The sequence below is a fragment of the Mobula hypostoma genome, chromosome 1, assembly GCF_963921235.1.
Source record: "Mobula hypostoma chromosome 1, sMobHyp1.1, whole genome shotgun sequence".
NCBI classification, from domain to species: domain Eukaryota; kingdom Metazoa; phylum Chordata; class Chondrichthyes; order Myliobatiformes; family Myliobatidae; genus Mobula; species Mobula hypostoma.
In genome coordinates this window covers 130,134,985-130,161,090 of record NC_086097.1, presented here as the reverse complement: position 1 = coordinate 130,161,090, position 26,106 = coordinate 130,134,985, and the positions used below count along the sequence as shown (strand labels likewise).

Genomic DNA, 26,106 nt, shown 5'->3' with positions numbered 1-26,106 from the left:
TGCCTAAATTGGATTGTGGGAAAATAATTCGCTTTTTCCCACATTTGATTTTGAAATTTGCTGTCGATAGAGGAAGAGTTGGGGACATCACTGAGCAGATAAATGGTAGCACTTTTATAAGCTCACTGGGAGTGTCAGCATCAATTATCTGTCCTTTATTGATAACCTGGGGGTGAGATGTCACCTTGTGTGGCTACAGTCTATGTGGTGTGGGCGCTTCCACAATGCAGAGAGCTATGGAATTAGGGGATTTTTTGACCAGATGAACAAGGCGTTGTTGTATTTCGATGCCTTGGAGTGGTGCTTGCTGCCCTTCCTGTCTGCCTGCCGCCTTTAACCTTTGAGCAAATGCTGAAGGTTGTGGGTTTGGGAGTATCGTTTAAAGAAGCCTTGGTGAGTTGTTGCACTACAGCAAGTAGCTGGCACAGAGATATGGATTGAAAGATGTTTTTGTTCAGAGCTAGCTGGATGTCCTTGAAACATGGTGTGCGTTTGAGCAAGCATTTAGAGAGTCTTGGTGCCATACTACATGGAAACTGGCCACTCAACCCATCAAGACAACCCCATCCATCTGAACAAATTCCGTCCTTCAGCACTTGGCCCATAGTCTTTTAACCCAGATAATTCAAGTGCTTTTCTTATACCTTTCTTAAATACAGTCAGTGATCCTATTTCTGCCACTTTCACAGACAATGTATCGCAAGCACTGACCACGCTTTGGGTTCCCCTCAAATCCCCTCTAAGTTTACCTAAATCTATGTCTGCTAGTTTTATTTATCTCTGAAAAAGGCAGTCTGGCAGTCCCATCTCTCTATTCATCTTAACTCTATATAACTTGATCACGTCCCCAGTTAACCACCTCTGTTCCAGGGAAAAGAGACCCAGGCTCTCAAGTTTATTCTCGTGAATGAAACGTTTTGACTTGCACAACTCTACCGCAGCCTCAGCAATGGAACGCTGTAGACCATCTCTTGCGCTATTAAGGATTCCTTTCTGATTTTGTCTCTGTTTTGCACTGTTTTTGTTTTTGCAGTCTTCTTTAATTCTATCTTCACTATTTTGTAGAGTTTATGCATAATTTATAATCTGTGTGTTGTCGGTTCCTACATGCCTGTCGTGCTGCTACAAGCAAGTTTTTCATTATACCTGTACCTTATCATACTTGTGCACATGACAGCTTGAAATCTTGGTGAAACTCCTCTGCAAAAAACGGAAAGATAAGTGGCTTGTATTGCAGGAGGATTTGAATACAAAAGGCATATTTTATTTAGGATATATAGAGCACTGGGAAACTGCACTTTGAACACAGTGTGTGGTGTAAAGAAGCATACATGTATAACAGAGGGAGTGCAGCAGAATGTCACCACATTGGTTGGTATGATGGTCTGTTTGCTCAAAATTCAAAGTAAATTTATTATCGAAGTGTGTATATGTCACCTGAGGGTTGCTTTCTTGCAGGCATTCACAGTAGGCCAAAGAAATACAATTGTATTGTTTGTCATATGAAAAGTGATTAAGCAGATTGAGCCTGTGCTTCCTTAAGTTTAGAAAAATGAGAGGTGTTCTCACCTGAAGCAAACAGTATTCAAAAGGGGCATGTTTCAAATGCATAATTATTTTTACAATTTTGATTAATGGATAGAAATAATAAAGCTGCAGACTGTTCTGAAGGGGGTTAAAATCTGAATTTCTGGTTGCCACACTAGAGGACTGATTTGGGCTGGAGCAAGTGCAGAGGTGGTGCACCAGGCAGTGGCTTGGACTAGAGAATTTCAGTTCATAGAAGAGATTTGATATGCTGGGGTTCTTCCTGCAATGAGCAAACTTGTTCATTGCACGTGCTGGAGTTGCTAAGTATTACATGAAATGCCATGAAGACAATAGTGAGTAATGTTCCTCAAGCTCTGTCGATTCTTAGTTGTCTGGTGTAATTGATGTTTTATAAAACTGGATTAGGGAATAAATGGAGGATTTAAACATTTACATAGTATTTAAACATTATAGATATTCAGATGATATGGCATTATTTATGGAAGGACAAGCAATAAGTTTCAGGTCAATGACTTACCATCAGAACCTCTGATCTAAAGTATTAAATCTGTTCCAATCTCCACGGATGCTATTTGAATTGCTGAAAGTTCCCAGTATTTTCTGTTTTTGATTGCTTTCATATTACCAGCATCTCTGAAATTGTATTTATATTTTGGTTTTCTTTTTTTTTATTCATCAATTTAGGAATCTTTTTCCTTGTGGTGACTCGATGGTTTGCATCATTGATGATCGGGAAGACGTCTGGAAATTTGCACCAAACTTAATATTAGTTAAAAAATACACCTATTTTCAAGGAACTGGTGATATCAATGCTCCACCAGGATCTAAAGATGTGCCAGTGAAGAAGAGGGGTGAGTCTTAATAAGTGCGTGTGGCAGCTGTAGGATTTTGCAATTTTTTAAACGGCTTTCTTGGGTACAGCCACGTTATATTTAAGTTACTGGAGTTTAAATTTCAATATGGACTTTAAAATCTGTTAATTAATTTTAGAACTTAAAAGCCCTTGTCCAATCTGGGTTGTCATTTAAAAAAAATCCTCTTCAATGTGCATTATGAAATCCAAAATATTTGCATGACTGTGTGTGACATGAAACCCTCAGCAATTGTTTGAATATTGTCAGCCCTTTAGAATGATCATAGAAAGCCACTGGGTCCAGGAGAACTTTGGGAATAGGTAGTAAATGATGGCCTTGCTTTTCAAGGCCCATACTCTGAGAATGAATCAAAATCAGTCTCTGCATCCATCTTTTGCTCTGAGCTTTACTATTTACTGGTGAAAAGAGCTTGAGAAGGTTGGGACATTATTCAATGAAGCATCAGAAAATAAGGATGATCTCTTATAGAGGTGAATAAATCATGAAGAACATAGATGGGGTGGATGTCCTTTTTGGGAATCAAGGATTTGAGGGCATGGGTTATGCACTGATGTGATGAAAGGATCAGTTTGGTTGGCATGCAATACAAAGTTTTTCCACTGTACCTCAGTACATATGACAGTAATAAACCAAATTACCTACTTGGATTTAAGGTGAGTGGAGGGAAATTTAATAGGATCCAGAGCAGCAGAGTTTTGATATTAGATGGTGGTCAGTGTGTGGAATGAACTGCCAATGTAAATTTTTGAGACCAGTACATTAACAACATTTGAAAGGTACTTGACTGAGGTACATAGATAGAAAAGGTTTTGAAGGAGCAATACACCCAATGTACTGGAGGAGCTCAGCAGGCCAGGTGCAATATGTATGGATGGGAATAAACAGTTGATGGTTTGAGCCAAGACCCTTCATCAGAACGGACCTGCTGAGCTCCTCCAGCACATTGTGTGTATTGCTGTAGATTTCTAGCATCTGCGGTGCTTGTGTCTAAGGTTTAGGAAGATGTAGGCCAAGCGCAGGCAAATAGGACGAGCTTACATGGGAATTTTGGTTGGCGTGGACCAAAGGCCTAGAAACAGGCCCCTATCACTATCATGAGTCCAAGGTTGGAAGTTCCTGGAGAATGAGCACGAAATTAATGTTCAGAATATGACAGAAGCCAGTTGTAAAATGGGACTTTGAGATGTGGATGAAATTGCTAACTAGGTGTTACTGTTACACATTACATAAAGGCAACAGAACTACTTTTGTGCACGTTATGGCTGCATTCTATATTTAGGACCTAGTAGAACAAATAGGATAGTAACACGCACAAAATGCTGGAGGAACTCAGCAGTCCTGGAAAAGAGTAAACAGTTGATGTTTCGGACCGAGATCCTTTATCAGGATAAACAGGATCTTGACCCAAAAAGGTAGACCATCTATCTGGCTACAGGGATGCTGCTTGACCACTGAGTTCCTCCTGCAGTTTGTCTTTTGCTCCAGATTTCAGCATCTGCAGTCTTATCTCCTCATTAGAAAGGATTGATGATTGAAAGTGTGTTTTTAGTTTTGCTGTATGCAATGATTTTGTTAATTTTATTATTGTTTCTAATCTTGATGTTTTTTTTCTTGCTATGTTCCACAGTAAATCATTCTTCAAAGCCCACAGAAGGACTGGAGCAGACCGTGCCCATTTCAACAGAAGCTGTCAGTACAAGCAACAGGTGTAGTGAAGGAACAGAAAGAAAAGAAGAAAGTAATGGCCTTGGGGAGTGTTCCAAGAAACAAAATGGTAGCAATAGTATCCTAAAGGATGAATCCTTAAAATGTAGTGAATCTTTAAAATGTGGTCCTGCTGCAAATGCTTTACATGACAAAGAACATGAAAGGATATCTTTATGTGACACCAGTCTTTCCCACACAAAAACTGCTAGTACTGTTATTTCTGGTAAAGCAAAAGAGTCTGAACAATTGTCAGAGTGTGCAGTTACGCTGGCAGAGAGTAGCTCGGGGCAGTCTGCCAAGGAAGGTGAAAGCCACTTAAAGGCAGCTAGCAGTGAGCTCGATTTTGACCTGTCGAGTGACAGCGACAGTGAACTGGAGGAAGGAAAACAAGGCTCCACTTCGCCCTCGCCCACCCTGAGCCTAGACAGTGAGAAGGGCACAGCAAAAAAGAAGACAAGGAAGCAGCGAAAGGGGAGCACAGAGACAAAATTTAACCACTCAGAGAAGGAGAAGGTACTTGATTTATTAGAGTCAGATTTGCAGGATAAGAGAGCCGACTTGGAGCCCGAGACAGATGCTGACCAGGACTTGCTTGGCGACGTGGGGAACGGGTGCACTGAAAAGAAAGAGGCTGAGACGGAGTCTCAGAACAGTGAACAATCGGGTGTAACGATGGGTGAGTCCCTGGATCAAAGCATGGACGTGGAAGAGGAGGAGGAGGACCAAGATGACGATGACCATTTGATTCACTTGGAAACGATCCTGGTCCATGTCCACACAGAGTATTATGCCCAGTATGAGAAGTACCTCAAAAAGGAGAAGCAAGTGCCTGATCTGAGGAAGATTGTTCCAGAACTGAAGAGCAAGACACTTGAAGGCACAAGGATAATATTCAGTGGACTCTACCCAACAAACTACCCCATGGAAAAGACAAGAGAGTGGTATCATGCCACAGCCCTTGGAGCCAAGGTTAGCAAAACCTTATCTTTGAATCCCAAAGACCCCAACAGGACAACTCACTTAGTTGCTGCTCGTCCTGGTAAGTGCACTGTCGTCTGCCTTGTTGAGCTTCATGTTTATTGAGGAGGAATGAGGATTGGTTTTTTTAAACACTGTGTTGGGGTGGGCCTCTCTCTTCTCATATTTAATAGTGTTAGGTAATGGACTGCTTGCTGTTTTGGCTCAGTACTGCACCTTGTTATGTGAAGTGGCTCCACATTTGTGTAGGCTGCAAGCTCTGGGAATTAATTTCATTCCTATCCTAATGCTTTAGATTTTTACCATGGGTTTGTGTGTCTAAAGATGTGCCATCTGTTCCCATCACTTATTTCACTGGTTAATGTTTGCAAACTAGCAAAAAAAGGTGTTGTCTGTAATGCCTTTAGCAAGAGGAAACCATCCAAAGCACTTCACAGGAGAGCAGTGAGAGAGAGGTTGAAGCCAAACCAAAGAGAAGGATATTTGGAAGACTGGCTAACACCTTGGTCACTAAGTCAGTTTCTTAAAGGGTGATCTTGAAGGAAAGGAAGGAATTCCAGATCTCTAGACCTAGCCAGGAATTGAGGTCAATGGAGAGAGTGTATAAGAGGCAAGGATTGGAGGAGCATGGAGTGATTGGAGGATTGTAGTTCTGGGTGCCAGTTTTTTGTGGACAGTCTAGGTCAGGGAGCGTTGGGTTGGATGATCCAATGTGCATGCTTGGAAGAAGGTTGGAGAGAGTTTTGAAAGAGCTCAAGGTCACGGATGCTAGAGATTGGCATACTATCAACATGGGAAAAGATAATATTATTGTGTGCGTGAGTGGCTTTCTTTTACAGCAACACCCAAATACACACCTTCTATGGCCACCATCTCTTTAAGAACAGTAGATTAGCTGAGCGAACAGTTTAAAGGTTTGAAAAGTTTGAGAGGTGTGTGTGTGTTTTCTTTGTGTGGGAACGAGTGAGAAGAAGACATGGAAAGGGGGAAGTGCAATATGAGAAATACAAGTAGGGAAACCGAGATGCCTGTGTCAGTGTTTGAAAGAGTGGGAGCAGAGACACTTCAGGAGATAGCAGGTGAGGAGGAACCATGGGAGAGTTTATGTAAGAGAGGTTTAGGAGCCAGACCAAGAAACAGAAATGCAAGATGAAGCTGGGTGTACTTTAACTTAGGGAGACGGTTGAACTTTGGATAGTGGAAAGTTGATGAAAACAGTGTCAATACTTGGGACATTTCATGAAGTTTTTCATGCAGTTCATTTGAGGCTGTGTGTAAAAGTAGATCCCCCACCTTTGACTGGAGATGCGTTATTTTTGTAAATGATTTATTTCTAAAATATCTTTTGAGATGCTCCATGTGCAAACAGACCTGATGGCCCACTGGACATTCCTATTTGAAATTACAGTGCCACCAGGTCTCGATATCGCCTTCTGGGTCTCCATTGTTGGCAAGTCTCCTGAGAATGCTGCAGTTCCAAAATGTCTCCAGGAACGTGCAGAGTGAGTGGAGGTAAGAACAGAGAACTGACAGGGGGTCTTTCTCACCTGCCTCCCCTCCCTCTTGCCATGTCCTGGCATCACTCCTTTATCCTCCCACTAGGGTAGTGGGTCCTGCTGAGAATTTTGAATTGTAAAGAGAAAAATTGTGTGCTTTTAAAAGGAGAGGAAGGGTCAATATTTAGATACATTGTTAATCTTTATAACATGCCTCAAAATAGTGGACTGATTGTACATTGATGCTTCATTATCTAAAAATAGGTAAGTTAGACTACAGCAATACTTGGAGAAAACAGGTCCATACTCAATGGCATTGGGTATGTAACATGGGCAGTGTTGGCTGATTCTACCTATTGAAAGGCACATGTATTATCACATGGTAGAGCTGCTGGACAGTATTTGGAGCTTTGTGGTGTTAATGCAGAGTTAAGATCTCAGCAGGAAAGCTGGAGAATTTAAATTCAGGTTGCTAAGTAAACTTGGGGATCTGTAATGTGGAGGTGAAGTGGCAGAATCCCATCTAATCTTCATCCTTCAGTGAAGGAAGTCTGTCCCTACCTGACAAGGTTTATGTATGATTTGGATGAATGCATGAATAGGAGGGGATACAGGTCAAATGCAAGACATGGGACTCGCTTGGTGGGCACCCTCAGTTACTCCTATGACTCAAAATGGATGTTGTAACCTGTCGTCTGATAACAAACCAAGAAGTAAAAAGGGTTTCATAATAAATTTGCTAATAAACAGTCTGTTGGATGAACCTCAGTGGGTTAAGCAGCATTTGTAGGAGAGGAATTGTCGATGTTTTGGGTGGAAACTCAGCATCAGGACTGAGAGTGAGGAAATGGCTGGTATGAAGAGAGGAGATGGGGAGTGCTGACACAGGAGTCTGAGATGATTGCTGGACTGAAAGTAACAGGCAGGTTATCATAAGGTATGGGAGGGGAGGGGAAGGGAGGCTGGAGTCGACAGACATCTGCAGATGTATCTGTCCATCTATCCTATCAGGCATCTCCTGCTCATCTGTGGAAGGTCTGCCCTTCCACGTTAGCCTCAATGATCACCTCAGAATTCACAAGCCTGAATTGAAGCCAATCATTCTCAGTCGCAATGGACTACCTAAGCAGGGGAAGTTAATGGCTCAGAGAATACAAGGTGTAGGTGAGGTGGCACTAGATCGAGTTAAATGCTGAGGAATGATTGGAGTTGGGGTGGACCATAAGCAGCAGCATGAACCAGATGGACCATCGACTCTTTTTCATCCTGGGTGTATGTTGAAAAACAAACTTGGCCTGACCACAGTGCCGTTCAGTTATACCATATGGAGGAGCAGACTTAAGATGATTTAAGTCTTAAGGAGTGATTAAATTGGATATATCAACACTTACTGATGTTTGGAAATAGGTGATTCATTAGTTCAGTAAGATTCTGCACAGATGAAAACTAGGAGGTTATTTCTTCAAGCTAAAGCCAGGAAATAAGAACTTAATTGTAGGGCCAGTGATTTAGGACAGGGACAGAGGCTTTTTTTTTTACTTGTGGTTATAAATCTTTGAAATTCATGTCTTGTTTTGGTAGAGATTTACAACATTGAGTAAATTATTGAGGGTTTAGGGAATTAGGAGGGTAAAAGACTTGAAGTGAATAGTTGTTGTGGGGGAGGTGGATTGGCGATCCAAATCACTTCTGAGGATCGATTTTTTTTTCTCCCCCCCCCAACTTCTTTTTGTGTACGTATGTTTAAGTGTAATTGTCATTCAACCATACATGAATACCCATGAATACAGCAAAATGAAACAGTGTTACTCCAGGGCCAAGATGCAAAACACAGCACCAACAGTCATACACAGCACCAGGCGCACACAGCACATATGAGACAGCAAGCACATGCAGTATAAGATGGAAGTAAAATACAGTCACACAAAAATATATCCAAGTTCCTTAGTCCATGAATGTTGCAGCAGTCTGTAGTTAATCACAATTCTGCTTGTCTTCTGCCAAGGGAACACTAGGGCAGCAACATCCCTATTCTGTGCCACACCACCTCTGGCACTCCAGTGGAGTGCCCAACTCCAACCCCTGTCCCTGTGCAACTGGCCACAGGTGCCACCATGGCTTGAGACCCAGTCCTGGGTCATGAGGTCATGCCGCTCCCCTGTCATTCATCAACTAGCTAATCAGTTGGACTTGAAGCATTCCATACCACCAGTATCCAACAGAACACAAAATAATCTGCAGATGCTGGGGTCAAAGCAACACTCACAACACACTGGAGGAACTCAGCAGGTCGGGCAGCATCCGTGGAAAAGATCAGTCGACGCTTCGGACCAGAACCCTTCGTCAGGACTGTAGAGGGAAGGGGCAGAAGCCCTATAAAGAAGGTGGGGGGAGGGTGGGAAGGAGAAGGCTAGTATGTTCCAGGTGAAAAACCAGTAAAGGACAGAGTTTTGCAATCACAAGAAAAGCAACTAAGATGATCAATCGCTGGTAGACTGCATACCTCCATTGCGTACTGAAGCCCCTCTGTCACAGTCCATACCAACTCCCTCAGTTTCTCCGGCAACGAGCAACTCGATGGAGTAGATCTGCAGTACTTTAATGTTTAGCAGGGTCTTGCGATTGTAAAAAAATGTTTAAAAGAGACAATAACACCTTCAGTTGACCCTGTAGAAGCTGCTGTGTCAGACTATGCTGCCATCTTACCGGAAGTGTGTCTGAACCATTAGAGAATGCATAAGAGGTTCACAGACATATTCAGTGCTGTAATGGTTCCGATAGCCAGGAAGTCTGAGGTGGTGTTTTTTTTTCTAAGTAAGATCTCACTTCAGGAAACATCTTCAGGGACAGAGTTGTCAACTGGGGCAAATGCAGTGAAGGACTTACGAGTATAGATACAGAGTAACTCCCACAGCTGGGCTGGATGGAACTACCCCACTGGCCAGATGTTGAGCACTGTGGAAGTAAAAGATTAGCCATGACTGTAATGAGTGGTGGAGCAGTTGAACATCCAATTTAAATAGCAGGTATGAAGCTGGTGAGTTGGGGTCAGAGACTGGTTATTCTCGGCGATCTTGTCACTGCATCCGGTTTCTTGCTTTGGGAGAGGTTTTGTACTTCTCTGATCTGCCAGGAGCTAGTTTATCAGTGGAAGACTACATTTTGGGAGAAACAGTATGGTCCAGCATGTGGAGACTTGCAAACTTGGGGTAGAAGAAGATCTGTCCGTGTAGTAAATTTGTTTAGAAAACAGAGTCAATTCAAATAGTGCAGGAAATGGAAACTGCAGCAACCTCTCTCAATAACTATGATTTATTTCTCTAGGAAAAGTTCAATGAGTAGTGTGCAGCCACATATAAGTCATGTGCATTAAATAAACCTTGGCCACTTGCAATGGGTGACAACCTAGCTTGTTGACAATTAATCATCTGCTGGCTGTAGTGTTATCTTTGTTTTCATCTTAAATACAATCATACAGCATGGAAACTAGCCCTTCAGCCCAACTTGTCCATGCTGACCAGGATCTCTCACAGCTAGTCTCATTGTCAAATGTTTGGCCCATATCCCTGTAAAATAGTCCCATCCATGTTCCAGTCCGAGTGCCTATTAAGTGTTGTGAATGTACAGTGCTTACCTCAATCACTTCTTCTGGCTGCTTATTCCATGTGCATTACCTTATGTGTTCAAAAGCTTGTTTCTCATTTCTCTCTTCTCCCCTTAAAACTGATAAAGGCATCCGTTAGTCTTGTGAGACTGTGGATCTGCGCCTGGAAAGTTTCACGCTCCAGGGTGCAGGCCTGGGCAAGGTTGTATGGAAGACAGGCAGTTAGGTGCCCATGCTGCAAGTCTCCTCTCTCCACGACACTGATGTTGTCCAAGAGAAGGGCATTAGGACCCATACAGCTTGGCACCAGTGTCGTCGCAGAGCGCTGTGTGATTAAGTGCCTTGCTCAAAGACACAACACGTTGCCTCGGCTGGGTCTCGAACTCATGACCTTCAGATCGCTAGTCAAGTGTCTTAACCGCTTGGCCACGTGCCCCTTAAAACTACGCCCACCAGTTTCTGATTCCCTTTCCTTCGGAATAAGACTATGCATTCACTCTATCTGTGATTTTATATACCTCTATGGAATAAACTTCCAGCTTGCACAATCTCTCCTTGTATCCCAGGCCCTCAGATCCCAGCAGCATCTTCAAAACCCTTTGCATTTTTTTTCTAGCTTAATGTTAGCTCCTCTATAGCAGGGTGACCAAAACTATACACAATACTCCCATGTGTAACCTCAACGTCGTCCTATACAACTGCAGCATTATGCCTGGACTCCTATACTCAATGCCCAGACAAAGGAAGATGAGTGTGCCTTCTTCCCCACCCTGCCTACCTGTGGCTCCACATGCAAGAACTGAACTCCTAGGTTCCTCCGTTCTACGACACTCCCCACGGCCCTACTGTCCACTGTGAAAATATGCCCTGGTCTCACTTAAAATACTGAAGCACCAGTGATCTGGTTTCAGTTCCATCATTGGAATTTGTACATTCTCCTCATGACCATGTGGGTTTCCTTCGGGTGCTCCAGTTTCTTCCAAGATTCCAAAGACATACAGATTGTAGGTTAATTGGTTACAAGGGTGTAATTGGGTGTCGTGGCCTAGCTGAATCAGAAGGGCCTTGCGTCTTGTTGGATCTCTACATAATAAAAAAAAAACCGATAATGCAACACAAATGCAATTCTTTTATTTTCCATCAGTGTATAATTGCTAGCCCATCAAATTTGTGTTCTAAGCAGCCAGCAGAATTTGTGTTTGTAGGAGATTGAACATCCTTTGGTGTATTTTAAATACTTAAATTTCAGCCCGCAAAGCTTTCCTGATGTACGAATTAACATGCATGATGGAGAGCCATTAGCTTTCTGGAGTGCAGTCAAGGCTGAAACGTGCATCAGATACATCTGTTTACAGTTTAAAATAGCATGTTAATCTCATCAGCGAATCAGAAGTCCACAGTGATTTTGTCCCTATTGAACTAAAAGCTTTGTAACAACCTACATTTGTACATCCAGCGGGTAATTTAGTGGATACCAGCAGTTGAGTTGCAGCCCGCTTTGTCTCCTTGGCGCGGCTGTGACTCGGCTCTCCAAGACACTAGAAAAGTAATGAGTTTAACTGACAATTGCAATTTTAACCTGCAGTAAATCTTTGCAGCTGAAGCCAGTCTGACCAGTTCTGTCTTTGGATAACTATGTCATTTATTCTCTGTCCATTTCCGTTATCTTGGCAGTGCTGGAATAGAGTACTGTCTGCACACATCTATCTGTAATGTATCCCCTACACAGGCCTCTGCATCCTGTTGAGCACTGATGTGCAAAGCTGGTTAAAACGATTAGCTTTATTCGTCACATGTACATCAAAACATAGTGAAGTGCGCTATTTGCGTCAAATCAGTGAAGATTATGCTGGGCAGTTTACAATTATCACCATGCTTCTGGTGCCAAAGTAGCAAGCTCGCAACTCAGTAACCCTAACCGTATATCGTTGGAGTGTGGGACGAAACCAGAGCACCTGGAAGAAACCCACGCGGTCACTAGGAGAACATACAAATTCCTTACAGACATCGATGGTATTTGAATCCTGATCTTACAGATGACACTGTAAAACATTGGGACAATGGCCCAGTTTCTTTTACCTTTGCCTTTGATTCCAACAAGTGGTGCTATAGTGAAATGGTGGATCACCGGCTGTGTATTTCAATTTTGTGTTTACTCTTGAATCACATGGAGGCAAGAATAATATCTATGATACCAATACTGCTTGGTGAGGAACCTGTACATGTTGAATTAGTGGAGATAAGTTACAGGTAGATAGGGTAGTGAAGATGGTGTTTGGCACATTGACCTTCATCAGAATGGGCGTTGAGTATGGAAGCTGGGAAGTTATATTGCAGTTGAACAAGACATTGGTGAAGCCACCGTGCTATAGATGATTTGGCATGGCTGAGGAATTGGTGCAGGGTGCAAGGGTTTAGATTTCTAGATAATTCGCATTTCTCTGGGGAAGGTAGGACCTGTACCACCTGAACCTGTAGGAAACCAATATCTTTCCATGCAGGATTGCTAGAGCTGTTAGAGAAGACTTAAACTAATTTGGCAGGGGACTGGGAACCAGAGTTATAGGCCTGAGGATGAGACAGTTGGTATAGAAGTAAATGGAGTGTATAGTTTAGAAAGGGATCAGAATTTAGCTTCCAAGGACATTTAACGTGCGGGCAAAATTGAAAAGGGTGATGAATACAGGACTGAAGGTGTTATTTGTGAATGCATGCAATATACAGAGTAAGGTAGGCGATCTTGTAATGCAGTTAGAGATTGGCAGGAATGACATTGTGGGAATTACTGAGTCATGGATAAAGGAAGATTGTAGCTGGGAGCGTAACATCCTATGCAAGAATGCACAGACAGGCTGGTAGGCAAAGGGAGTGGGGTGACTCTGTTGGTAAAAAATGAAATCAAATCCTTCAAAAGAGGTAATATGGCATCAAAAGGTGTAGAGTCCTTGTGAGTAGAATCAAGAAATAGTGTGACACTATTATAGCTTGTTGGAGGTTGGATCCCGTCTGTAAGAGACTGTAGATAATATGTTACTCCCCGTGAACGTGTGGGTTTCCCCCAGGTGCTCCAGTTTTGTCCTACATTCTGAAGATGTACCAGTTAGTAGGTTCATTCTGAAGATGTACCAGTTTGTAGGTTAAATGGTCAAAGTAAATTGTCCTGTGTTTAGTTTGGGTTAAGTAGGTGGGTTGCTGGCTGGTGCGGCAATTTGGGCCATAAGGGCCTTTTCTGCACCATATCTCTAAAATTAAAGAAAAAGATCCAGACAGGCCTCCAAACAGTAGCCAGGATGTGGAGTATAAATTACAGTGGGAGATGGGAGATAAAAGACATGTAAAAAGGGTGATATTACAAGAGTCAAGGGGGATTTCAGTATGCAGGTAGACTGGGAAAAACATGTTGGTGCTGGTTCCCAAGAGATGGAATTTGTAAAATGCCTGTATTTCAAATTGTAAAATAGCTTTTTAGAGCAGCTTGGGGTTGAACCCACTTCGAGTAAGGCAATTCTGGATTGGGTATTGATTTGAGTAGGGCAATTAAGCTGAGGAACCCTCGGGAGGCAGTGATCAAAATACGATCGAATTCATCCTGCAGTTTGCAAGGAGAACTAAAATTGAATATATCAGAGTTAGAGGCATGAGAAAGGAGCTGGCCAAAGTTGATTGGAAAGGGACACAATCAGGGATAACGGCAGTCAGCAATGGTTAGAGTTTCTGGAGGCAGTTCCAAAGGAACAGAATAAGTACATCCCAACGAGGAAGATGTATTCTAAAGGGAGGATGAGGTAACTGTGGCAGACAAGGGAAGTCAAAGACAGTATAAAAGCAAAAGAAAAGGCATATAATATAGCAAAAATTAGTGGGAAGTTAGAGGATTTGGAAGCTTTTAAAAATGAACAGAAGGAAAAGAAAAAAAGCATTTAAGTGAGAAAAGATGAAGTATGAGTATAAGCTAACCAATAATAGAGAAGAGGATACGAACAGTTTTTCTGATATATAAACAGTAAAATCAAAAGGCTAGAGTGGATATCAGATCACTTTAAAATTAATCTAGAGACGTAGCAATGGGGGACAAAGATCGCGGGCTAACTTAATAAATATTTTGCATCCGTCTTCACTGTGGAAGAAACCAGCAGTATGCCAGCAATTCAAGTGTGTCAGGAGCTTAAATGAGTGTAGTTGCTATTACTAAGTAGAAGCTGCTTGGAAGGCAGAAAGGTCTGAAGATAGGTGAGTCACCTGGACTAGACGGATGACACCCCAGAGTTCTGAAGAGGAAGCTGTCGAGATTGTGGAGGTATTAGTAATGATCTGTCAAGAATCACTAAATTCTGGAATGGTTCCAGAGGATGGGAAAATTGCAAATCTCACTCCAATTTTTAAGAAGAGAATGAGACAAAAGACTGGAAATTTCACATTAGTTAGCCTGACTTCAGTCGTTCGGAAGATTTTTGAAGCCCATTATGAAGGATGAGGTTTTGGGGTACTTGGAGGCACATGACGATCAGCCAAAGACAGCATAGTTTCCTTAAAAAGAAATGTTGTCTGACGAATCTGTTGGAATTCTTTGAGGAAATAACAGGCAGGACGGACAAAAGAGAGTCACTGGTTGTGGTTTACTTGGATTTTTAGAAGGCTTTTGACAAGGTGCTGCATATGGGGCTGCTAAACAAAATGAGACCTCATGGTATTGCAGGAAAGATACTTGCATGGGGATAGAGGATCGGCTGACTGGCAGGAGGCAAAGAGTAGGAATAAAGGGGGCCTTTTCTGGTTAGCTACCAGTGACTAGTAATGTTCCACAGAGGTTGGTGTTGGGGCTGCTTCTTTTCACGCTTGTGTCACTGATTTGTATGACAGAATTGATGGCTTTGTGTCCAAGTTTGCGGATGATAGAAAGCTGGGTGGAGTAGCAGGTAGTGTTGAGGAAGTAGTGAGTCCGTAGAAGGACTTAGACAGATTAGGACAATAGGTAAAGAAGTGGCAGATGGAATATAATGTAAGGAAATGTATGGTCATCCAATTTAGTCGAATGAATAAAGGCTATTTTCTAAACAGGGAAAAAATTCAGAAATCAAAGATGCAAAGAGACTTGGGGGTCCTCATGTAGGATTCCTTAAAGGTTAATTTGCAGGTTGTTAGTGGTAAGGAAGGAAAATACAATGTTAGCGTTCATTTTGAAAGGACTAGGATATAAAAGCAAGGGTGTAGTTCTGAGACTTTATAAGGCATTGGTTATACCACACTTGGGGTATTGAGAGTAGCTTTGTGCCCCTTATCGAAGAAAAGATGTGCTGGTGTTGGAGAGGGTCCATAGAAGGTTCATGAGAATGATTCCAGGAATGAAAGGGTTAATGTATGAGGAGCTTTTGATGGCTCTAGGCATGTACCTGCTGGAGTTTAGAAGAATGAGGAGGTTGGGGAGAGGTTGGATCTCATTGCAACCTACTGAATATTGAATGACCTGGGTAGAGGGATGTGGAGATAATGTTTCCTGCAGTGGGTAAGTCTAGAAACAGAGGACACAACCTCTCAATAGAATGATGTTACTGTACAACAGAGATGGGGATTTTGTTTTAGCCAGAGAGTGGTGACTCCATGGAATTCATTGCCACAGATGGCTGTGGAAGCCAAGTCATTGGGTATATTTAAAATGACGGTCGATAGGTTCTGAATTAGTTAGGGTGTTAAAAGTTATAGGGAGAAGGCAGGAGAATAGGGTTGAGAGGGATACCAAGTCAGCCATGATGATGAGCTGTTGACCCAGCACAAGACAAGCTATTTTGCCTTTGTCTATGGATGGCCCAACACAAGATGAGGAACTGCTCCATACTTGTTCTTGCAGAAATGTGGCCCCAGGGCAACATTCCATTCACCATCAATCTTCAGGGCATGCCATTCGAGGAACTGTGCTAATATTATTTCTGTGACTGTGTGTGCTATGGTAACTATATGTTTACTCATGGTCCCAGAACACAGCCTACACTATCAAGAAAGCTCCCCAACTCCTTTACTTTTTGAGCAGACTGAAGAGAGCTGGACTTCGCACATCCATACTTGCGTTAGTCTACAGATGCACAGTAGAGTGCATCATAACAAGCTGCATCATTGCTTGGCATGGAAACCACACTGTGGTGGACAGGAAGGTTCTACAACAGGTAGTCAAAACCTGATTTTGTGCTGCATTGCGTCTGCAGTAACAATTATTTTGTTTTCCTTACATTTGTGTATAGGAAATCACATTAAACAATCTTAAATCATGAATGTACTGTGACTATTTGTACTGTGTTTTGCACAGAGGAATGCTGTTTCATTTAGCTGTATACATCTGTATAGTTGAATGACAATCAAAAATCTAACTTGAACTTGAAATGGGGCAGACTTGATTGGCTGAATGGCCTGATTTTGCTCCTGTGTCTTATGGTGTCAGCATCCTCAGATGCTGGAGGAACAGTGGGTCGAGCAGGATCTATGGAGACAAAGTGTTAGGCAATGTCTCTGGGTGAGATCCTGTATTTGGACTGAGAATTTATAAAAGGAGATTACCAGTATAAAGGGATGAAAAAGAGGGGTGAGGCAGGGACTGGCAGGTGATAGGTGAAACCAAATGAGAAGGGAGATGTTGCATATCTTCTTGTTGTCAAATCAAATGCAAAGAAAGTGAGAGTCATACTCTTACTTCAGGTTACCTTTCAGAAAATAAAGTTAAAAGTTGGAACTGGGCTACCTCTTAATTATCGTTTAATTAACAGCTATTGAATTGACACTTGTAAAATATTACTCTTCCAAAGTGTGACATTTGTCAGATGAAGGGTGAGCCATGGAGAAAGAAAGCCTGTAATTATCATGTACTTATCACCCATTATTTTGGTGGAAAATGTTCGCGTTCCAATTAGTGAATCAAAATAAAATCTTGTGGTTGCTGGGAATCTGAATTAAAACCAGAAAATGCTGAAAATGCTCAGTAGGTCCAAGAGTAGAATGGTGTTACATTTCAGATCCATGAAGCCTTGTCAGAATCAGTTCTAGTTGGTTCTAATCATCTGTTATAATGATTGTAAGAAAAATAATGAAACTAAGAAGTCTTTTTTCCCCCTTGCAACGGAGAAGAGGCCATTTATTCCATTAGGTGGCAGTCAGAGGAATCCCACTCCCCACTATTTTCACACATTTTCGATTCTACCACCCAATTTACAGTGACCAATTAACCTATGAATCTTGTGTTCATTGGGATGTTGGAGAGAGAAACTGGAGCACCTAGAGAAAAGCTGCAAGACCATTGGTAATTCATCAATTTGTTTATTAATGCACCAAAGCACAGTGAACATTTTTGTTGCATGCCGTGTATAAAGATCACTTCACCCCATAAGTACTTCAAGGTAGTACAAGAGGAAAGTAATAACAGAATGCAGAATATAGCGATACAGTTGCAGAGAAAGTGCAGCGCAGGCTGACATAAGCTGCAAGGCAGTTAAGAGGTGAATTGTGAAGTCAAGTGTCCCCTTGATCATACAAGAGGCCCATTCAGTAATCTGGCAGTGGGATAGAAGCTGAACTTGAGCCTGTTGGTGCATGTTTTCAAGCGTTTGTATCTGCTGCCCGATGGAAGGAGGAAAAAAAGAGAGTGACTGGGGTATGAGGGATATTTGACTGTATTGGCTCCTTGTCCGGGTCGGAAGGGAGCATAGACAGACCATTGAGGGGAGGCTTGTTCACATGATAAGTGTCATCTGCGAACTTGTAGGTGGCATTAGAGCAGAATCTGACCCCACAGTTGTTTGTGTATATAAATAAGATGGAGAGATTTTTGGGAAGTAAGAATTAGAAGGGCAAGTGGACCCGCGGTCCAGGATAAACCAAGTACTTGTTGAGTGGTAGAGCAGGTTCAGGTGATTCTATATCTATACTTTCCTTTCCATACCTTAATTTTAAAGAAAAGCTTCTGCCCAATTCCTGACTAGAAATTCTAATTTAAAGTATAGTTTGACAGAAATTACTTTTTGCTTTTGCCTTGTGTTTTTGCACTGGTGGATTTAATAATTCCTTTTGATTATCAAGAATGAGAGCAATCTTCACGTCAGCTCAATCTTTGCTGTTTGCTGTAACGGTTTGTCTACAGCAGCGTGCTCTCACCACCAGTGTGAATACATTAAATCATTTATAAGATTTTAAATGTCTCATTCCTCCTTCATGAAATTAAGATGACTGGAGCGAAGATTTGTGGCTCTAATTGAAGTTCAAATGCGGAACGGAAACAGGAATGGTATTTGGAGGTTGTCATAGATCTAGCTTCATTTTACTTTAGCAAGTACATCTTGCTTGCTTTGATTCAATTTTTGCTTGTTATTTTTTTCTTGTGTTGCTATAATATAAAATGCATAGAAGGTATTTTGAGCTTTAACTGCATAGGAAAAGTCGTGTTTACAATCAACTTGATTATAATAGTAATTACTTACTAGGAAGAGTGTATTATTTTTTTGAAATTAAATTTTTGGCTTGGGTCCTGTTTAATTTGTTTTGTACGCATTTCAGTGTTCAATTCAAACTTAAATTTAGTTGTGCCCGATTGGGTTTATAATCATTTTGTGGCATAGGTGGGAAGCTGACACAGTCGTATATCTCTGCATTTTGTTGTTGTTGTTGTTTCATATGGCATTCACACGTCTTTTTGGCGTGCGCTTGTGTGCGTGTAAGTGTGTGTGTGTGTCTGCGTGCGCGTCTGTGATGTCTTTTTCTTGGCTTTTACAAGGCGCGGAGTGAGAGAGAGACTATGTGGTGCGCCATTCCTCACACAGACGTTTTTTGCAGTATTTTTCCCTTTACGAGGTCTCGACACTCAACCTGGCACGGATGAAAAGCGTACTTGGGAGCGGACCCAACTGGTTTCGAACCCGGGAACCTCCGCTTCCAGGTCAGGCACCGATGTCATTGCGCCACCAGCCGGCCCCAGCATTCACACTTCTAATTGAAGTGTGGCCCGGGAGGAGCAGACACAAGTCTGTCCGTTTGGGATACAGGGTTAGATCGATCTTCGTCTGGTATCTTGTCCTCAGCTATTCCAATATGGGTGGCCCTGAGTTGGCATCGCCTAATGGAGTCCTTGAAGCACACAAGCCTTTACACGATGTCAACGTGTTGATCCAGGTCTTGGAGGACTTCTGCATTTAAAGGAGTTATGTGTGTGTTGATGTGCAATGTGTGAAATAGGTCTGATTATGTAAAGATTTGCAATGGGAAAAGCCTTCCAGACATTCTTGGTAAGACATCTGAAATACTAATCCTATTGAAAGAATTGATACAGTGTAGTAGGTGGCCATTTATCCCTTCCTACTCATTCCAGCATTGTTATATGGCTTCTTCAGCCCAACTGGTCCATGCCAACCAAGATTCCAATCTAAGCCAGTCCCATTTACCTATATTTGGCTCTGATCTGAACCTTTCCTGTTCATGTTCCTGACCAAATATCTTTCAAGTATTGGGAATGGAAGTTTCCCTCTCACCTTAACCTATGCCTCTAGTTCTTGATTCCCCAACCCTGGGAGAAAGACTGTGAGCATTGACCACATGTCCATTATGTCCCATTTTGAAAGAGAGGTCCAATTAGTCTCCTCCATTACCTGCTGTCTTTGCTCTTTTCACAATATAGATCTGAATAAATAGTCAAAATTACAAACGTACTTTTGAACGTTGTACTTCCTTTTCAACCTTGTCGTTTCTCCCCAACAGTACTCAAACTGGGGTACTTATTGTTGAGGCTTTTCTCTATTTGACAGTCTCCCTTCCCCCGTCTTGACAGTCACCCATTTATCTGCCTCCTGTAACCTTGGGCTAGCTACCTTCCTGTAGCTATTGTCACCTCTTCACTATCCCTAACAAGCTGGCAGTCATTGGGCTGCAGCTCCAGTTCCTTAACGCGGTCTCCAAGCAGCTGCATCTTGAAGCACCTGGTGCAGGTCTGGCCATCAGGGAGGCTGGTCGTCCCTCAGAAATCCCACATCTGACTCTCAGAACAGAACATTGGCTCTGTAGACATGCCCCCTATTCTCCTAGAGTGAAATAAGAAATTGCCTACTTACTTTAGACCTGTTCTCGTTGAAGCCACGCTGAGGCAAAGCCTTACCACTCTGTCTCAGTCCACTTGCACAGTGGCCACTCTGCTAGATGGTACCTCACTTTTATGGAGACTGGGTTTTTAAAGCTCTTTGCTGGACTTGCGCAGGAATGCTTCTAATGTGTCTATGCTGTACTCCAATCAAAGATGCCCTTTGAAAAAAACTTACTGCTTTTTTTCAAGCTCTTCGTCAGACTTGTGTGGGAATTCTTGTACTCTGTCTGTGCCGTACTCCAATCTAGTGATGGTGAAAGGGTAACAAATGCACAGAAGTTGTAGGAATGATCTCAAATACTCATTTGGGGAAAAAAAAACACTCATTCATCCCATCCACTGGAAGCTTCCTGCCCCATCTGTGGAAGATTTTTGGTTCCTACATCAGGCTATCAGTCACCTCTGATTACAGAACTGGAATGGAAACAAGTCCTCCTCAATCCTGAGGGATTGCTGAAGGAGAAGGGTCTAGTTTATTTGGTCATAGTAGTGTAGCAGTTAGCTTGATGCTATTACAACTCGTGGCACCAGAGTTCATTTCCAGTGTCCTCTGTAAGGAATCTCTTAATATCCTTCATGTGGAATGTGTGAGTTTTACCTGGGTGCTCTGGTTTCCTCCCACAGTCGAAAGATTAATTGTAAAAGTAGGTTAATTGGTCATTATAAATTGTTCCGTGATTAAGTGAGAGTTAAATCAGGGTTGCCGGGGCAACATGGCTCAAAGGGCTGGAAGGATCTATTCTGCACTGTACCTCTAAATAAATAAATTGGGTATTGTAAGCAACTGTTTTGTATTGCTATATTTTGAGCAGCACAGTTCATTGTTTAATAGGACTTGAATTTCCATAATCCTTCTCATGTACCCTTCAGAATATCCAAAAGTCTCTACAGCCAGTGAAGTACTTCTGAAGTATCGTCTACTGTAATGAAAAAGATGTAGCATGCTCCCAGATAAGTCAGTTACTTTGGCCAGAGAATGTAGTTTTGACTGATGCTGGTTGAGGGCTAGGTGTTGGCCAACACATGGAAGGCAATTCCCCAATTCCTTTTCAAGTTAGATCTTTTACGTTCATCCAGGAGAGCATCAGGACAACAGAGGGTTTTCTTATGTGGGAGTCGGCAGTTTGGAGAGTTCAGCACTCCTTTGCTACTGTACTAGAATGACCGTTAGAAGCTGGTGTTTGAGATTTGAATGGGTCTTTCAAGCCACAACCTTTTGATTTGGAGGCAGGAGCCATAAAGAGAATCGCACAGAAACTGGTGCTATGCCTCATTATTGAGCACCCATCCTTGTGCCTGATCCCACACTAGTCTTTCTCAATTCCCATCAACTCTTCCCTAGCTTCCACCACTCATTTCTACATTGGGGTAATTCTCGGTTCCCAATTAACCTACCATCTCCATATACCTCTTGGATGTGGGAGGGAATTGTAGCACTTGTTGAAAACCCACACAGTCACAGGGGGAGCATGCAAACTCCGTACAGACAGTACTGGAAGTCAGGGTTGAACCAGGCTCCCTGAGTGTGTGTCAGTAGTTCCACTGGTTGTGCCACTGTAGCACCTGCTGGCTATCTGGTGAGCCACTGTTGTCGCAGAGCGTAATTGATCCACAGGGAGAGTGACAAACTGGGAATATCTGAGTACCACAGACTGGATTTGTTTTAGGGCAGAACATGTTTTTTTTACGTATCACATATATCAGTTTTGGTCATGGTCGCTGATCTCTGTGTTAATAACTCTGCCAACCAAAAGTGCTACCATTTGAAACATCCTCATGACCTGATGCGTTGAATCATTGGAGCGAAGGATTGCCCTCCCTTCCCAGAGATTAATGCAAAAAAAAGGTTTCAGGGAAAACTTTGACATATTTGTGACAACTGGTTTAGGGGTATAATTTACCCATCATGGGTGATGTATGAGCTTATTACATGCTTTGTATAGGAAGGATGTTGAGTGAATATTGGTTTTATTTTTTTGTATTGTTCACTGTTTTGTGAGTAATGTAAAAACAATGAATGAGCAGCTTGTTTGACCCGTCACCATTGGGATTTTCATCCAGCAGTTTTAATTTCACTGATGGTATCACGATGGACCCCTTATTAGTTCCCTGTCATGAGTTAGTTGTTTATAAATTTGATGTCACCCAGATACATGGATTGCTAAGCTGGTGGTATGTATGTTATGAATAATGCGTTTGGCTGGTGCACAATAAACATGTTATGTTTCTTCTTGATCAATGTGTTGCCTTGCTGAACGAGAAGCTGTTCTTTCTTAGTACTGAAAGAGCAGAGTATTGACATATCATCAAATTGATGCCTTGCCCATCAAATACATCAGAAGGAGAGATGTTTTGGCGTCGTAACAGGAAAATAATCTAACTTGGTGATCTTTCTCACTTTTATGTTGGTCACGATTCATTCCCAGTATCCATTCAGAAAACTGACGGCAGAGGGAAAAGCCTGTTCCTAAAGTGTTGAGTGTGGGTCTTCAGGCTCCAGTACCTCCTCTCCACTGGCAATAGAGAGAAGAGGGCATGTCTCGGATGGTGCCACCTGCTTGAGGCACTACCTTTTGAAGATGGCCTCTGGTAGGCGGGTTCAGAATAAGTTGATTATCAAAGTATATTCATGTCACCTTGAGATTTGTTTTCTTGCAGGCATTTACAGGAAAATAAATACAATCGAATTTATGAAGAATTGTACATAGCAAAGATTAACAGACATCCAATGTGCAGAATTGGATAAATCGTGCAAATAATAACATTTTAAAATGAATGAATAAATACATAATTGAGAATGTGAGTTGTAGCGACCTTGAAAGTGAGTCTGTTAGTTTTGGAGTCAGTTCAGCATTGAGGTGAATGAGGTTATCCGCGCTGGTCAGGAGCCTGATAACTGTAGAATTATAACTGTTCCTGAACCTGGTGGTGTGGGACCTAAGGCTCCTACGTCCTCCTGCCTGATAGTAGTAGTGAGAAGAGAGTGTGGCCTGGATGATGAGAAGTCTTTGATTGTTTTTCTTTGTGATAGTGCTCCTCGTATATGTGTTCAATGGTGGGGAGAGCTTTGCCTGTGATGGACTGGGTTGTATCCACCAGTTTTTGGAGATCTTTCCATTCCTGCCCATTGGTGTTTCCATAATAGGCTGTGATGCAACCAGTCAAAATGAAGTTTGTCAGGCTTTTGGATGACATGCTGAATCTGCAAGCTTCTAAGAAAGTGGAAGTGCTGTCGTGCCTTCTTTGTGATGGCACTTATGTGCTGATCAGGCCCCTTGATATGGTAGTGCCAAGGAATTTAACGCGACTGACCCTGTCCACCTCCAATCTCCTAATGAGGACTTGTTCATGGATTCCAACTTCTTCCTCCTCTTCTCAATAATCAATAATTGGAGTTCTGATGAAGAGTATGACTGTTTATTCCTCTCCATAGATGCTGACATTGAGTGAGAGTTTGTTGTTGTGGCACCAGTCAATCAGATTTTCAGTCTCGCAGCTATGTGTCAATTTATCATGACCTTTGATTCAGCCAACAAGAGTGGTGTCATGAGCAAACTTAATCTGGCATTGGAGATGTACTTAGCCTCAGAGTTAGCAATTTAAAAAGTGAGTGAAATGAGGCTAAACACACAGTCTTGCAGTACACCTGTGTTGATGATGATTTTGGAAGAAATGATGTTGACGTTCCATACTGACTGGAGCCTGCAAATGAGGAAAGCGAGGATCCAGTTGCAGAAGGAAATATTGAGGCCTAGGTCTTGGAATTTAGTGATTAGTTTTGAGGGGATGATAGTGTTGAATGCTGAAAGGTTATCAATAAAGAGCATCCTGATGTCCAGTTGTTCTGGAACTGAGTGAATAGCTAATGAAATGGCATGATCGCCTACATCATATGACACAGCACATATCAAACAAGCAATATATACGCTCCTGTTTTCCTGTATTTTGTCCCTCTAGTAGTTTTGAAAATCTGACTCATCCCTCCTCATCCCAAATTCCATAAGACGGTAAGACGTAGGAGCAGAATTAAGCCATCTGGCCCACAGAGTCTGCTCTGCCATTCAATCATGGCCGATCCTTTTTTCCTATCTCCGCCTCAGCCCCAGTTCCTTCTTCGTAACCTTTGGTGCCATGTCCAAACTTCCAAGGATTAAATCCCTGCGCAGTATCTTATTGTAATCCAACCCTTGAAGCCACAATCACTTTAAACGACTGAGCCAGCAGGCTTCCTCAACTGCCCATGTGTGGATGAGGGGAACAAATATCATATTTCCAAACTTGTTGCTGCTACAGAACAAGCCAGGATTGTGAGTAGGGAGGAAGATATAAAGAGGACTTGAGGCCCGAGTTATGTGGGGTGTTGTGGCAGGCTGGCACTGTATTACTTTATTCCTTGGGATGTAGCAGATTGCGAACTGACCTTGCAGAGGTGTATAAAATTTTGGAGTCATAGATAAGGTGATTACACCAAGTCCTTTTCCCAGAGAATGGGATTCAAATCTGGAGGGCATAATTTTAAAATGAGATTTTAAAGGGGTCTGAGGGTCAAACCCTAGTTGCAGAAATAGTGTGTGCTGCCAGAGAAAGTGGTTGTGGCAGGTACAATAGCAAAGTTTAGAAGACGTTCAAATTAGCGCATGGATAGGAGAGGTTTAGAGGAATATGGGCCAAACACAGAAAAATGGTACTAGCTTGGTGGGCACTATGGTCAGCATGGACAAGTTGGCCAAAGGGCCTCTCCATGCTGTTTTACTCATTCACTTTATGACTCCATGGAGATAAGGACAAACAGAATGTATGGGTAAGAACATGGCAGTTGCAATATAATGTGGAAAAACATGATGCATATTGATTCAGGAAACAGAAAAGCTGCATTTTCTTTAAAATGATGGGAGATTGAAAAATGCTGATGCACAAAGAAACCTGGTTGTCCTTGTATATGAGTAACTGAAATGTTGCTGCAGCAAGCCAAGGGAGAGGTAAATGTGAGGTTTTTACAAGAGGATTTGAGTTCAGGAGTAAATATTTCTCATTGGAGTATATAGGGCCTTGATGAGGGCTGCATCTGTATATTATGTACAATTTGTGTAATCTGTCTGCAGTTTAACCCTTCAATTCCAGGTGGTATTCTGGAAAATCTATGCTCTGCTGTCTCCAAGACCAGTATGTTCTACCACAGATGTGTCCAGACATACTGTTTAAACCAGGGCATTTTAAAGATTGAGCGCAATCTCTACACCCTTGTAGTCCATTGACTTTCAGTAACTTCTGTTCATCATCATTGAAGGCTGGATGTGCACATCCAGATGGTTAAATGTAGAAAGACAGCTTGTGAAGAGATAGGATGCATGAGACTGCACGGGCTGGAATCCGTAGCGGGGGAAAAGAACTAAATTACTGGAGGCGGCATCTATAGAAGGAAAGGGACACTGAAGAGTTTAGATTCAAGACCCTTCATCTGGACAGATTAAATATCCCGACCCAAAATGTTGACTATCCACTTATCTCTACACATGTTGCCTGATCCGCTGAATTCCTCCGGTAGTTTAATTATTGTGAAGAGATGCAAAAGAATTTTAAAATGTAAAATGTTGAGAAAGAACCCATATTGAAAACAAAGAAATAGAGAAAAAAATTGTCACTTTAATTTAACTAGTATTATTGGTTAAACACTGGACCGCATTATCGGTCAGTTTGATGAAGCTGTTAGAACTTTTCTTTTTACAGCTTTGGTGAGATTGGCACCATATACAATGTCTTGAAAATGTACTCAGCCCTCACAACTATTTT

At 42.1% G+C, this 26,106-nt stretch overlaps 1 protein-coding gene across 2 annotated transcripts in view; it reads left to right on the top strand.

Annotated features, from left to right (window-relative positions):
- ctdp1 (CTD (carboxy-terminal domain, RNA polymerase II, polypeptide A) phosphatase, subunit 1) overlaps positions 1-26,106 on the top strand; it is a 362,097-nt gene that overhangs the window by 56,412 nt on the left and 279,579 nt on the right. For both annotated transcript variants that reach the window (XR_010018895.1, XM_063055679.1), the window contains exons 7-8: positions 2,236-2,402; positions 4,054-5,172. Coding sequence is in view for 1 of the 2 variants with exons in the window: in XM_063055679.1 (XP_062911749.1) it covers positions 2,236-2,402; positions 4,054-5,172 (1,286 nt within the window). In the remaining variant the exon portion in view is untranslated. The remainder of the gene's footprint in view (positions 1-2,235; positions 2,403-4,053; positions 5,173-26,106) is intronic.